The sequence below is a fragment of the Cryptomeria japonica genome, chromosome 6 (genome assembly GCF_030272615.1).
Source record: "Cryptomeria japonica chromosome 6, Sugi_1.0, whole genome shotgun sequence".
In the NCBI taxonomy this organism is placed as follows: domain Eukaryota; kingdom Viridiplantae; phylum Streptophyta; class Pinopsida; order Cupressales; family Cupressaceae; genus Cryptomeria; species Cryptomeria japonica.
In genome coordinates this window covers 250,917,593-250,931,973 of record NC_081410.1, presented here as the reverse complement: position 1 = coordinate 250,931,973, position 14,381 = coordinate 250,917,593, and the positions used below count along the sequence as shown (strand labels likewise).

Sequence of the window (14,381 nt, the reverse complement as noted above, 5' to 3'; positions counted from 1 at the left end):
GGGGAAGTTTTCAAACAAAAAAAACAGATAAATATTCAAAATAATCTGAACAAACATGGACAACATTGATTTCGCAGAGGTAAGAAGTAGTTCTTCATTTATAGTTCAAAAAATGAGTTTTCTTTAGATCATACTGTCATGATTATGTATTACATATTTCTATTAATATTTTACTAATTTCATCTGTGGAAAACATTGGCCCAAAACAATTTTTATTGTTTTCTTTTTAAAAAACCAAATTGTGGATTTAGTGGTGGCAGCACCCAGTGGGGTTTCAGGGCAGGATCCTTTGTGGGTTTTGGGGGCAGATTCTCTAGCAGGGTCATTGGGCAGTGTGACCCTTCATGGTGCATTGCATTTTCCTAATGCAAACTGAAAAGTTTTAAGTTGATCAATCTTCACACAAAATATAAACTTCAAACTTATTCTATCAAAGAAACAAATTTGTAAGTAGCTGTATGAGGAAATTGTGTGAGTTGCATTTTCTTTAAAGGGCAATTTTTTTGCAATTTCATTATGCTTTCATGTTTACCAAGAGGTCTGATGCCTATGGTAAATTTGTGTGTCAAGACTCTTTGAATGCTTGTGAATATTTGTTGTGAGTTTCACTATGGACTCTCCTAAACATTTTTTCATGTTTGTTGGTGAGTAATTTGCCTCACATTATAGCTCATGAGTACTAACAAATTTTGTTCTATGGTGCCAACACTATTGGACCCAATCAAGCTAATGCCAGCTAAAGCGTTATGTGATAGTTTTTTAACATCAATTTGGTATCGTCTTCAAGTATCAATTTGACCTGGGCGAAATTCTAACATGATGCCATGACCCTAGTAGTGTAGCAATAGCTACCATTCTCTACCCTTCTTATCTATTGCCTATCAGACAGACATGCATTACCGATTTCATCTCTTCTTCTATAGGATCATTGCCTGCTAATTTCAATTTTCCTAGGTTACTGAATTGACAAAAACATTTAGCATATTTGGGTACAATTCATTTTTGGAATTGGATTTGAGTGCAAAACGCCTTTGGACTTCGTTTAGGACAATATTTTTAGGTAGATTCATTTGGAATTGTTAATGAGAATATCCAAGAGATTCTAGGCTGGACTAGAAATTCTATTTTCTGCTTCCAAGCCCTAGCCTTCAGTTGAAGGACCAGAAAATCTGTCAGTGATTTAGAAATGTCAAACTCCAAGCCATCTGTTTTGTACATATCATCTATGCTCATAAAATGCCCAAGGGAATTACTGATTTTGGTTAGGCTTCTTGATATTCTAAAGGCAAATCATATAATCTCAACCACCCGGGGGTTTTGCTCAAATCACAAGTGGTTGAATTGAAGTTTAGTTTTACCTCTCATGTTGAACTGTACTGTTATCTCTGTTAAGATTGATCTTCTCAACTTTTATAAAATAATCCGCATTTCATGCTCTATGAGACTTTTGTGTTTGCATGATTGGCAGTTTCCTTGGGATGATTTTTGAACTGTTTTGTCATGCAATAGTTGTTTCAATGTGTGCCCTGCTAGGATTGTTCATTTTTTTCTACCTACATTTGTCAGGATTCAAATGGAAAATTCACTCTGAAAAAACAATGGAAGCATTCTATTTAATATTGAGACCATGCACTGATAATCGGTAAATGTTAAATGCAATGATCTTAGGGGCGTTTGTACTTAGGACATTAATAGGGAAATCATTTATTATGACAACATCAATAAAGGCAGGTTGGCTTGAATGGGTTGCTGTATTTTGTCAAACACTGTTCCCATGAGCCAAATAATGGTATTTGCTTGCAAAACAAAGTGTAGAGAATTCTCTATACATGGCTGGTGCTGGTCAATTGCCTTTTGCAAATTCTTATTGCTGTGTATCAGTATGTGTTTAATGCCTCCGGCCAAATCACAATTTTCTTGTAATTCTTAATATGTTTACTTTCTATGACGTTTCAAATTAATGATTTAATCATTTGATTCTTTATTCCTCTCTTTCTCAACTTTGTATTGATAGACTTGTTAATCAATTGGCATTTCCGTAAGTAATAAAAGCACATATAGATTTAGTCTAGTAAGATGCTCTTTGCATTTTTATTCAAAATTATTTTTGAAATTGAACTAATAATGCACATGCAAGTCTGTTGGTGTCACAATACTGACCAGTTATATCTTTATGCATTTGGCCAGGAGAACAATATATTCCTGAAAGAAATATCAGGAGGCTGGATTATTGTGCAGCTGTAGTTCTTATGGGATGTAGCAGTGGCCGTCTTTCTTATAGAGGGGATTATGAACCAGCTGGTGTACCATTGTCATATTTGATTGCAGGTTGCCCTTGTATTATAGCCAACCTTTGGGATGTGACAGATGGTGATATTGACAGATTTAGCAGGGTTCTGCTCCATAGTTGGCTTGAAGCAGAGTCTGGCCATTGTAATGATCTTGATGTGGTTGAAGAGTTTCAAAACCTTACAGTTAGTGGCCAAAATAGTGGTAAAAGGGTGTTACGACCTAGGCAGAAATTAAAGGATGATAAAACTAAATGTCCGCAATTCCAGCATTTACTTTCAGAACATGCTATTGATAAATCCATAAGAATACAAAGAATAAGAGATGAAGTAAGAACAGGGTCATGTATTGGTAAATGCCGTAGTACATGTAAGCTTCCTTACTTAATTGGAGCGTCCCCTGTCTGTTATGGAATACCTACTACTATTAAACACAAATAGTAAAGTTCATATATGTAAATTATTCAAGTGTATCAAATAAAATCTAGCCATTTTTTAGTTGTTTTTAATAGCTAAGGTTGGTCCCAAATACATGGGCAACCGTGCTTTGTCTTTTTCCATATTAATAACATTTTGTTTTTCAGAACCATTTGGTGATAAATTAAAATTAAACCCATGAGTGCAATTTGATTAATAGATTTTGATAGGTTGTGTATACCCTCGGGTGCAAGATTGCACCACAATCGACCAAACTTTTTTCTTTGATGTATTTTCTATGGTGCACATTTTGTTTAAATCATTAATGATGCCAAGTTTTAACCTTTTTGTGAGATACAAGACATGGTTTTGGAAAGCACTATATATAATCTTTTTTAACTTTTAGGATGACTCGTAGTCCATGGCCCATCATTACGGGAGCTGGTTATCTAGCCGAAAAAATTGTACTCAGAAAAAATGCATACATAAAAGCCATGCAAGTTGGCATACAACGATCGGAAAAGGGGGAGACCGCTTGAGGTTGACTAAAGTTGGAGCTGCTTGGAGGAAAAGTGATAGCGTGTGCGTGACTGTAGATGTGACAGTAGAGCAAACTGGTCGAGTGAAGAACGTGTCACGTTTGCGTTAAGTGGGTTCAAGGGGAATACGAAAGGTGACACAGTGGATTTAAGGGGAATACGAAAGGCGGCAAAATAAGAAGCATGTATATGAAACAAAGAGCATTGCCAACTTTAATAGATTTTAAGGGTTTAAAAGGATTCAAAGGTGCAAAAGAGAGGGTACATTGGGCTTTTTAAAAAAATTATATAAGGGGTTAACATTATTTGAGTTGGGGGTGCAATTTTGTTTGCGAGGTGTAAAAACATGACGTAAGAAAACAATAGTGAAGGAAACACGACGTGCAGGGAAAAAAGATAATAGAGCATAATATTTTTGTAGATAATAATTAGAAGTTCAAATAGTTAGTTTTGAGTCAATAAAGACATTTGCATTAGGTTTGACATAAATATCCTATCAAGGAAAATAGTTTTATCTATAACACTTGCCAATTTTCTCATCCACCATCTTCAAGTAAACACCTAGACAATAAGATGGAGTAGACTCTAAATATATCAAGTCACAAAGTAGTAGATTTAAAACAAAAAGTTTATTCCAAGTATCAATGATATTTGATTTCATGACTCTTCAGACAAAATGGTATCAAACAAGTTAACCTTGTTGATTGCCAACCTTATATACATAAAGATCATGATATAATCATATATTAGATTGAATGAGTATGGTCAATGTAATAAACAATAACTCCATATTTCAACATGTCCATAAGATGGTATACGACATATTAATCATAAATTCCTTCCATCGATGTTCTCAAGACATGTATGATATCGACAATATAGCCTTGAAGAAAGTATGATGTAGATTTGAAATGCTCTTTTAATCTAGCATTGAACAACAACTCAAAATATTGATAGCATTGAACAAAGGGGATATTTGGATTCATTTTGTACAATAGAGGGAACACCATATTCGTTGTAAAAGTCACTCCATATTTAGTGTACATTTTGATGATTGTGATTTCTTTTGTTTTGATAATTGATGTCTTTGTTGCTCCTTAGAAAATCATATGAACTAGATTGTTATTCATGACTATCCAACTATCTTCTTCATCATCATGTCCCCATGTCAACTATGAATGCATTTGTGTACTAAATCTAGTATGATCAACTTTCAGTGGTTTGTTAGGGAGAGTGCTACAACTACTACAAATTGAAGACAAAGGATGCCTTCTCAATATTGCCATCACTCATATTGCCGAAGGCTTTAGTTGAAGACCAAGGATGCCTTCTGAATATAACTATGTATAATTTGTAGCTCTGTCTTAGGTGGATTGTAATGCATTTGATATAGGCCTACAAACTATCTCTCCTAGCTGTTGTGCTCTTGATGACTTGTTTTGACACAGCTTTGATATGCCGCGACTGTCGTTGACTATCTTTGACATTTTGGTGTTTTCACACTCCATGATTGTGTTACTTTTTAGAAAATTATATGAATCAAACTATTATTCTTAGCTCTATCTAGCTATCTTCCTCACCATCTTGTCCCAATGTCAACTATTAGTGTCTTTGTGTACTGCCATTTGCTTGTATCCATTATAGATTGTGTATTGTCATTCCCTTGTATCCACTGTAGATTATCATTTAGTCATATACTACCTTTATGTAATGACAGTCTCATTGTTGTCTTCATTATATAATGACTTCATGCCTATTATCATCAAATTTATGTGGTTTGCTAGGGAGAGTGCTAAAATTACTTCAAATGATCTATGTGCCATCACTCATACTGCTAAGACTTTACTTGAAGGCTAAGGATGCCTTCTCAATGACGTCGTGTATATTTCTCTAGCTATGTCTTAGGTGGATTGCAATGCATTTGATTTAAGCCTGCAAATAGTGTCTACTAGTTGTCGTGCTCTTGAGGACTGCCTTTGGCACATAAAAATTTGATAAGTCATGACTGTCCTTATAATAGAATAGTGTCTTTGCCATTTTGGTGACTATCATTTCCTTTGTTTTGACACTTCATGTCTTTGCTGCTCCTTAGAAATTATATGAACTACATTGTTATTCATGACTCTATCCAGTTAACTCTCAATGTTGTCTTCCTTATACAATGACTACATGCCCATTATCATTACCTTCATGTGCTTTGTTAGGGAGAGTGTTAAAAACTACTCCAAATGATGTATGCACCATCACTCATATTGACAAGATGTTTCTAATTAATTGGCTAGATAAGTTTGCATAGTGAATAACACATCGTGTTTTTGAGGACTTGAAAGAGATTCAATGATTTGATGTATAATGTGTCTTCATTTCACATTTCTTGAAAGGAATGATACAATTTGACAACATGTGTATCAAATTTGTTGTTGCATATGCATATTGAAGATACTATAAAAACATTGATTATAATGAACATATCGAGTTTTCCAAACTATAGAGGTTTAGTTAATTGTTTCAGAACATAGATACTCAAAATTAACTTTCTTTATTAAATATCGTTATATCCCTTGTGTACTAGTAGTAATTTCCATGTACTATAAGTTTGTTGTGTACTTCGTTAGGGTGGGGAAGCGGTGAAAATGGTAGTTCTTGATGGATTTGGATGCTCAAGATGGTGGCAAAGGTATCTGACATTTCTCATCTAACGATATTGTGCGGACTACAATTTGTGTGGAAGATGATTCTATAATAGACCTTTGTGCAACAATTCCACTTGCGAGATTGGATGCATTTCTCATTTGGAAATCCTTGTTTGATGGTGTTGAAGCGGTATTTGTCCGTAAGAAGCATTAAGAATACCAAACTACATTGTACAATGAACACACCACAAAAATGTATTCTTGGTTAGTATATCCATTCATTGCAACACTTTATCAACGTTAAACTTTTATAACATTTCTACTTGATAATATGAGAGGTTGTATTGTAGTTATTAGTGTGCATATGTTCTAGAGGGCCATAGAACAACCCTCCATGCAAGAAGTGTGTTAGGCATTGTAAAAAAAACAGAGTTCTTAGTGCCACTTAAGGTATTTTATGGTAGTCTAGAAGTGACAATTTTGATATACAAGGAAATGTTTGATGTATATGGCAAGGATGAATTTTGTCATGGTGTGCATGACATAAAAAAGGAGCCACAGTCTTAGTTTGCACCAAAGCTTTGAAGCGAATGCAAAGGTTATATAGAGAGCTTGTTGGCGATGGATGTAACTATTGATGCTATCATGGAAATACATCTTTTTGATCCAGTTGTCTCTTGAATGTTGAGGCAGAGAGAGATTTTTAACATGTAAGGATGTTATGAATGCTTGGAAAAGGGCGCGGTTTGTTCGAGCGTAAAAGTATATGTATGATGCCACTAGTATAATACTATGTAAAATACAATATAAGGATAATTTATTTTTCTTTCCTAGTAGCCACAAGGAGCCAACAAACGTTTCATTATGGGCATCCAAACTCCTTGCATGTTTGAGATGATGGTTCGACACTCACATGACTCAATCATCTCATTGTATTCGACATTTGCAACAAATAAATATGGAGTAAGACACATGAAAGTCCTTCCAATTAGTCTTGATTATATTTATAACTAGATCTATGCCTTCATAGATGCTAATGATTATTGTTATTAATTCAAACATTACCAATTGTATTCGTTGTTGGTTTTTAACGAGCAGTAGGCTGGGGTGCCCATTGTATAGGTTGTGTTGTCTCCGAACAAGATCAAGGACATCCAAGTGCGATTATATGAGGTGCATAGACAAGGGAAGGAGTTGAGATCTGACTGATGATGCCAGTGTAAAGATATAAGCCATAGAGTACGTGCATGTTTCATTCGTTTCGATCATTTAAATCAAATACTATGATGTGTTGGTTTTTCGTTTTATTCATTTTGATGAGATAATTACAAATGATTGTTGACATTTTTCCAGAGTTGCTTTGAAATGTTGTGTCCTTTGTATTTGGCACGTGCGTCGGGCATGGTTGAAGAACATGTACAAGTATGTAACAAAGGAAAGAGCTATGGATATATTTCGTTGACTAGGGACGATCATGATGGCAATGGACGAAAGTGAACATAACACTATTAACCAATTGCATGCTTTCTTAGATGACTTTAGTGATTAGCCACGATTTCTAGAGTACTTCTCGAAGACATGGTGTGAAGGAGAGGGCCGTATTGGTGAGCTTACATTTGAATAGTTCTTCCTATTTTCATTTGTTAACTCATTTAATGTGACATATTCTGCATTGGACTTTTAGTTGTCTTACATCTTGTTTGACAACTATGTGGGCGATTTTTTTTAGAAAATTACCGCATGCTAACCAGAACACAAATGCATGAATTTAATGTTTGCTGTATTCAAAGACCTTCAGTTAAGTCTTACACAATATTATCCTGTAGCTGATTTTTCAATGCCCACTGCATCTGTTATAAGTCTAAATGATACACCAACACCTAAATTGGTCCATGAGAACACTTCCAATGTAGGTACTCCTCTACAAGAACAATGTAAGTGTTGGTGTTGCAGATATGGAGGCAATGGAGATGTGGAAGCAAGCAAGTTCACTGTTGAAGATGACGAATAAAATGGCACAAACACGTGAACAATGCTAGTCCTATGCATCTTGTGTGAAGATGTTCTTGCTTGATCTTGTGCATTCTGATGCATTGACATTCAATTTCAATCTGCATATTGATCCAATTGTTACTAGCACTTGTAATGGCACCAAAATAAATTGGTGGGTGAAAAATGTGTAAATGAGAGATCAAGAGGAAAACTACCCTTTCCCTCCAAGGAGAGATGAGAGTTTCAGTAGATTCAACCTCCAAAGAAGATAGAATTTTGAATGAAATGGGAACGATAAGTTGATCCCCTCTTTCTATTTGAAATGGAAATGAATTGATTGAATTATGTAGTGCAAAAGTGACAAAGAATTGATTAGAACTTGAGATCGGAGTATGGGATGAAGCTGTGCACCTGGATCTGGCAGTAATATGTTGAGACGAAGTCGCCCTGCGAATTTGAGGAAAAGTTACCTGGACCGTGGCAGGAATGTACACGATCCTCTAAAAAATCCGCGAAACGAAAAAAGGGTTTTTTCGCCTCTGCAAATGGAGCCCAAATTTGAAAGTACAGTTGTGCGCATGCAATCTACACACAAAAAAGAGAGGAAAAAGGGTTGGGATTGGGGGTTTGTCTTCAAGTCAAACCCCAGTTTTGGAATTAACTAAGTACTGAAAGAAAGTACTTGTAAGTAAATGTAAATGAAAGATTGTAATGTAAATCACCTCAAGGGAGGTTGTGATAGCAATGTTGATAGAAATGCTTGTGTGGAATTGAATGTTGGAATCAATCTTCTCTTCAATGGTTGAATCCTTGACTTGAATGCAACACCTAGCCTTGAAGGGAGACTTGAGAATGCTCAATGCTGGAAAAGAATGCTTGAATGCTCTTGAATGCTTGATCTCATGTAAACTTACCACTCATCCCACCTTATGCAAATGAGAGGACAAATGCAAATTAAATACTTGTCAATTAGGGTAAATGAAACTGATTTTCATCACAGGCCGACATCGGTGAAGTTTTCCCGCTCAATGCACAACCTACAATGCAAGCTCAGGAAAGGGTCCTACCCCAAAATAGGGTAGGGACAAAGGCACCATGCGTCCGTCCTGGAAGGACAAGGGTGCCACACCCTTGTCCTATGGGTCCTGCCCCTTTCTCCAAGGCAGAGTGTAGACAAGGTGGTGAAGAGGCCAAGGGAGAAGCAATTTCTGAGGGTTGAGCAATCTCTGGTCTCTGATCAGGCTAGGGGATTCGATTTCACGTGCGTGAGGACCCTAATGCGGTAAAAAATTGCTAGGGTTGCAATTTAATAACACTACATTTAGCCCCTACTTTAGTGGGAGTATGAGCGTACACCGATACTGCCGGTAAAGTACATGGAAACAAGATTGAAAGAATTTTACCATGTCAAGGAGGCAAGATGCGCGAAGCCCCTAGTGGACTTAGGATCTTACAACTTTGATTGACAAAGTAAAAGGGAAGATGGAGAAGGGGAGAACCATGACTGCACGTAGCAAAGTTCCCCTCACTACGAGTCATGAAAACAAGGATACCAAAGATTACAAAGCAACAAAGTTCACTAAGTAATTCTAAGTATCAAGAAGGAAAATATGAATGGTGTGTATGCCCCCACGTTAAAGCGATCGTGCACGCGTTATCGGGAGTGATTGCTTTAAGATAGGATACATCCAAGAGAGAGAGAAGAGAGGGAGCACATTATCAAAAGAATTTAGCCCCCAATCAAGGAATAAACCCAAGGATAATGAACACAAAACACGAGGTACGAGGTAGTTTCGCTTTCCTCGGGGTCAGTATGTTGTATGATAACTCATGTATATCATGTATGTATATGTGCATATAATAATCGTCATTCCCCAAAGGACACTACCTTAGAAGAAAGGGAAGAGAGGATGTCTTTGAGTCAACATGAAAGAGACCAAGAAAAGATCTCAATGCTTTGCATCCTCCCCAAGTAGACATTAAGGGAACAATAGAAGAACAGGGATACACATAGAAGAATGGCCACAAAAGAGCAAGAAAAGAGATAGAGAAGATCTACATTGCTAATATTGCTAATCTAGTACGACATCCGCCTCCTGATCTTGCTGATCACTATTTCGGGAAGGTGAGCAACACACTAGAGGAGCGACATTGAGCATAGCAGATGGAGCTATCACAAGATCCAAACAAGGACTATGCTCATGGTGTAAGTCACTTTGTTCGATTCTAGGAGCTAGGATTAGGGTTTGTGGAAATTTAGTTGATAAATGCTTGTCCACATCAACATATTCATACTCACTATCAGAAGCATTAGGAGTTGTATTGCCATCATGAATAACAATTTCACCCATTTGTTCATCAAAGTTTAGAGAAAGAGGAGCAAGAACAGGAATAAGAGTAAAACCATCACATGTTTTGTGCAACTTATGATTTGGAGATGCAGGTTGAACAACTTGCTTAGGAGAAAAGGGAATCATGTCAACTGTCAGAGTCTAAAGAGATTGAGTATTTTGAGGGATAACTTCATGAGCTCGAACACGGTGTTTGTTGGCAAATGCACACTCCAATGAGATATTGTAGGTGATTGAAGGTTTTGTCATTGATGGCAACTTTACAATCCTATGACATCGGCAAGACAATTTACCGACACCAACAATGACAGACTCTACACTGACAGTGAAAGGAAGTAAACCGACACCCAGGCCGACAAGAATTTTGTTTATTATATATTTTATAATTATTTGTAAAATCATTGTAAGACGACTTGGCAAGTTGTAAAATGACTCATATATATATATGAGATCATTATAGAACATTTTGTAAGAAAGTAGATAGGCGAAATAAGGCAGACCTATTATGCGAATTATAGGTTAAGGGTTTATGTATGAAGCAGAGCTAAAACTGATACTGAATCTAGCATAGTAGATGCTATTTTGAAGTAGTACAAGACATTGGATTTGCATAATCCATTTTGTAAGTCAGTGAGACTTCCCATTTTGTAATTGAGTAGTGAGCTCTAGGTACTTGGCCTTCCTGCATGTGCAGGCCCCTATTGTAGCAGTAATATTCTCTTATTGGCCAGTAAGTGAACATTGTGGGTCACAAATCCCACCGAGGTTTTTCCCACACCGGTTTCTTCGTTAAACTACTGTGTTATGGTGTGCTTTTCATGTGGTTGTTGTTATCTCTGTTTATTGCATTACTTTTTATTTACCGGTATACAGTATTGATATGCTTTACATGTTTTAAGTCAAGAAAATTATTCAACCGGTTAGATACTGATTCACCCCCCCCTCTTAGTATCTTTGGGAATCCTAAAAATGTCTTTGTCGACGTTCTCTCGCACAACGATTCCGTCGAGTCTTAGTGGAAGGCTGAGAAGGAGGAGGAACACTTGAAAAAGTAGGAATGTTTCTCTCCTTGATAGTTGAAGGTTTAGGTTGAGGTCTTTTAGGTTGAACAAGAGGAGAAGCATACCTCTTCTCTTAATAAGAGGAAGGAGGTGGAACTGCACCATATAAAGGAGGAATGCTAGGCATAGGAAGAAGACCAGGTCCATCATGGGGAGGAGGTACATGTCTAACCTTAGGAAGAATATTGTTGTTCTTCTTAGGAGAAGGTATAGTCACATCCATAGGAATAGGTTGACGATCTTCCTTAGAAGGGAGATTAGTTCTATTTGTGAGGAGAAGAACCTCATCTTGAAGGATAATAGGAATGTCAAGTGTTGGGGATCTAGGTTGACTTAAGGATAAGATCATATCTTTCTTCCATTTTTGATATAATTGAAAAAGAGCATCACTCCTTGATGGAAGAGATTGAAATTGCTTAGGCCAAAAGAAATCAATAGGAACACCGGGGCTTCTTTTGGATGGACGAAATAAGATATGGTTCATGGTTATGATTTCTCCATTGTGAAGAAATTTAAGACACTTGTGGATTGGAGAAGCAATAGCCTTCATGGAAGATAGCCAAGGATAGCCCAACTTCACACGGAATTTCTCAGAAGAGGGTATGATAACAAAGTCAACATCCATTGGTTTAGTATGAACTTCAACAGGAAGGGTGATAGAGCCAATGGTAGGATAAGAGAATCCATCAAATACCTTTACAACCACATTAGAAGCATCATATATTTGTTTATGCAATCTTAAAGTGAAAAGATACTCCTCAGTGATGACATTAACCATGCAAGACGGATCAATAAGGGCACCACAACAAGGGATATCCTTAACCTTTGCAACTATGTATAAAGGGCCATCGGGTGTTCTAATGGTCTCGCTAGGGTCAAATGTACTACAAGGATCCTTAGGTGTATATTATTTTTCTACCACATTTACCAAGTTCGGAGCCATAGAGGTGAATTTCTCAGAAGAGAAAGAATTAGGCACAATCTCAATAACGATCTCAATGCGAAACATTTCTTAGTATCATGACCAGGCTGACGATGAAATTGACAAAATGAATTTTATCAAAATAAGGGGATGCAAGTTTAGAAGGATCAACTTGTTTTATAGGAGGAAGTTTGATAACATTTATTTGCAACAACTGAGACATAATACTATGTAAAGATTCATTGAAAGAAGTAAACTATCTTTCGCTTTGGAAAAAATTAGAAATAGAAGGCACATTTGTTGTAGCATTCACATTGTTGTTGTTGATTGTATAATTGAACTTGATGAAGCTTTCTTATTGGTTTGAACTTTGCAAACGGTTGTTGAACACTCTCCCCCTTATCACCCGGACCCATAAGAGTTGATTTCTCTATTTGACTCACAACCAATTGATAATTGTGGAGTGTTGCGCACAACTGCGGAAAGGAAGTAAACTCAGACAACATAAGCATTTCCGTGATATATTTTTATAAATTAGAAATGAAAATTCTTTGAATATAATTATTGGGTACATGAAAAGAAATTTGAGAACACAAATGCTTATATCTACCAATGAAATCAATCACTTTTTCTTTAACACCTTGTTTACAATGCATTAAATCGGTCAAAGTGATTTTACGACCAATGTTGTTTTGAAATTGTTGGATGAAAGCATTTGCCAGTTGTTGAAAGGAAGTGATAGAATAAGAAGGCAAAGAGAAATACCATTGTAAAGCCTTATCTCTTAGTTTTCTTGTAAATAATCTTGCAAGCAATCTTTGATCATAAGCAAAATTGGTACACAAGGTTTGAAATGTTTTGACATGCGTAAGATGATCACCTTTTCCATTATAGAGTTCTAATTGAGGGAACTCAACATGTTTAGGTGACACGATGTTAACAATATCAAGAGAAAGTGGGATCACAACATAAAAGGTGGGCACACTAAACTTGGATTGACTCATAGAAGCAATTTGTTGTTGTAAGGAAGACAATTTGAGTAAGATTATTAATTGTCGCTACGGTAGAAGAATTGATGTTAGACATAGTTGATTGAGAAGGTGGTGTGATGTTATTGAAGGAAGGCATGGATTGAGAATAAGGTGGTGGGACATTATGATAAGTAGGCATAGGTGATGATTGGGTAGGAAAAGGGACACTTAAAGGAGGAACAAAGTTTTTGAAGGAATTGCCTCCTTGTGTCACATTGATTGGTTGAGGAATAATAGGAATACTTATGCAAGACATAGGTAAAGATGGAGGATTAAATGAAGAAGAGGGGTTGCCCCCATGACCAATGGTTGTAGGAATGACATTTTGAGTTGAAGTAGCCATGATTGGAGGTAAAAGTAGGAATACTAGTCATAAGAGTAGTCAAAGGAATTGAAGGATTGACTTGTGTTGAAGGTTGTGAATAACCTAGGGTTTTGACACAACTCTTGTTAGGCATGATATTAGAATAACAATATGTGCAATGCCACACAAATATATCAATTCCATTCTTATCACTTTGAATCATGAGCTTAAGGCCTTCAATTAATGGAAGAGCTTCACTATTAGGGTATTCTTGGGACACCCATTGTTGAAAGTTATCAAATTGATTGCCCAATGTGGAATTTGATCTATAGAGACTCAAGTTAAAGCTTCTTCTTCATCATGGGATTCATCAATGGGGTGAATAGGCACCAAAATTAGCATGATCCTCATTAAAGAAGTCACCCAAATTAGGCTCCATCTTCTCGATAATTAAACCTTGGGAGGCCTTAATTCTAATTCTTCATCTAACGGGGATAGTGTAGGTAGGATTAATAGTGGTGAAACTCATGCACTAGAGGGAAAAATTGAATTTTGAATTTTGGAACAAAGCTTACAAAATTGATTAATGTAAAATGTAAGAAAATATTGATTAAACAATTTAAACTTTGTTGGAGGAAGAGAATGACACAATTTCCGAAAATGAAAGGAAATTGGAATTTTAAAAAAAATTAGGGCCAAGGGCATACCACTTAATTTTAAAAATCAGAATTTTTACAATCAGGGCAAGCTATAATTAACCTCTTAATTTAAATTTTTTTCTTGAGATTTGAAATGTTGATTTTTGGAGGTATTTTCGATTATAGAGGGATAAAAAATTGACAA

The 14,381-nt window shown here is 36.2% G+C and overlaps 1 protein-coding gene across 3 annotated transcripts in view; it reads left to right on the top strand.

Moving 5' to 3' along the window:
* The window catches only part of LOC131037314 (separase), a 103,190-nt gene extending 100,404 nt beyond the window's left edge, over window positions 1-2,786 (top strand). For all 3 annotated transcript variants that reach the window (XM_057969425.2, XM_057969434.2, XM_057969415.2), the window contains exon 27: window positions 2,188-2,786. In XM_057969425.2, coding sequence (XP_057825408.2) covers window positions 2,188-2,729 — 542 coding nt within the window. In that variant the 3' untranslated portion in view covers window positions 2,730-2,786. The remainder of the gene's footprint in view (window positions 1-2,187) is intronic.
* Window positions 2,787-14,381: the final 11,595 nt, after the last annotated feature.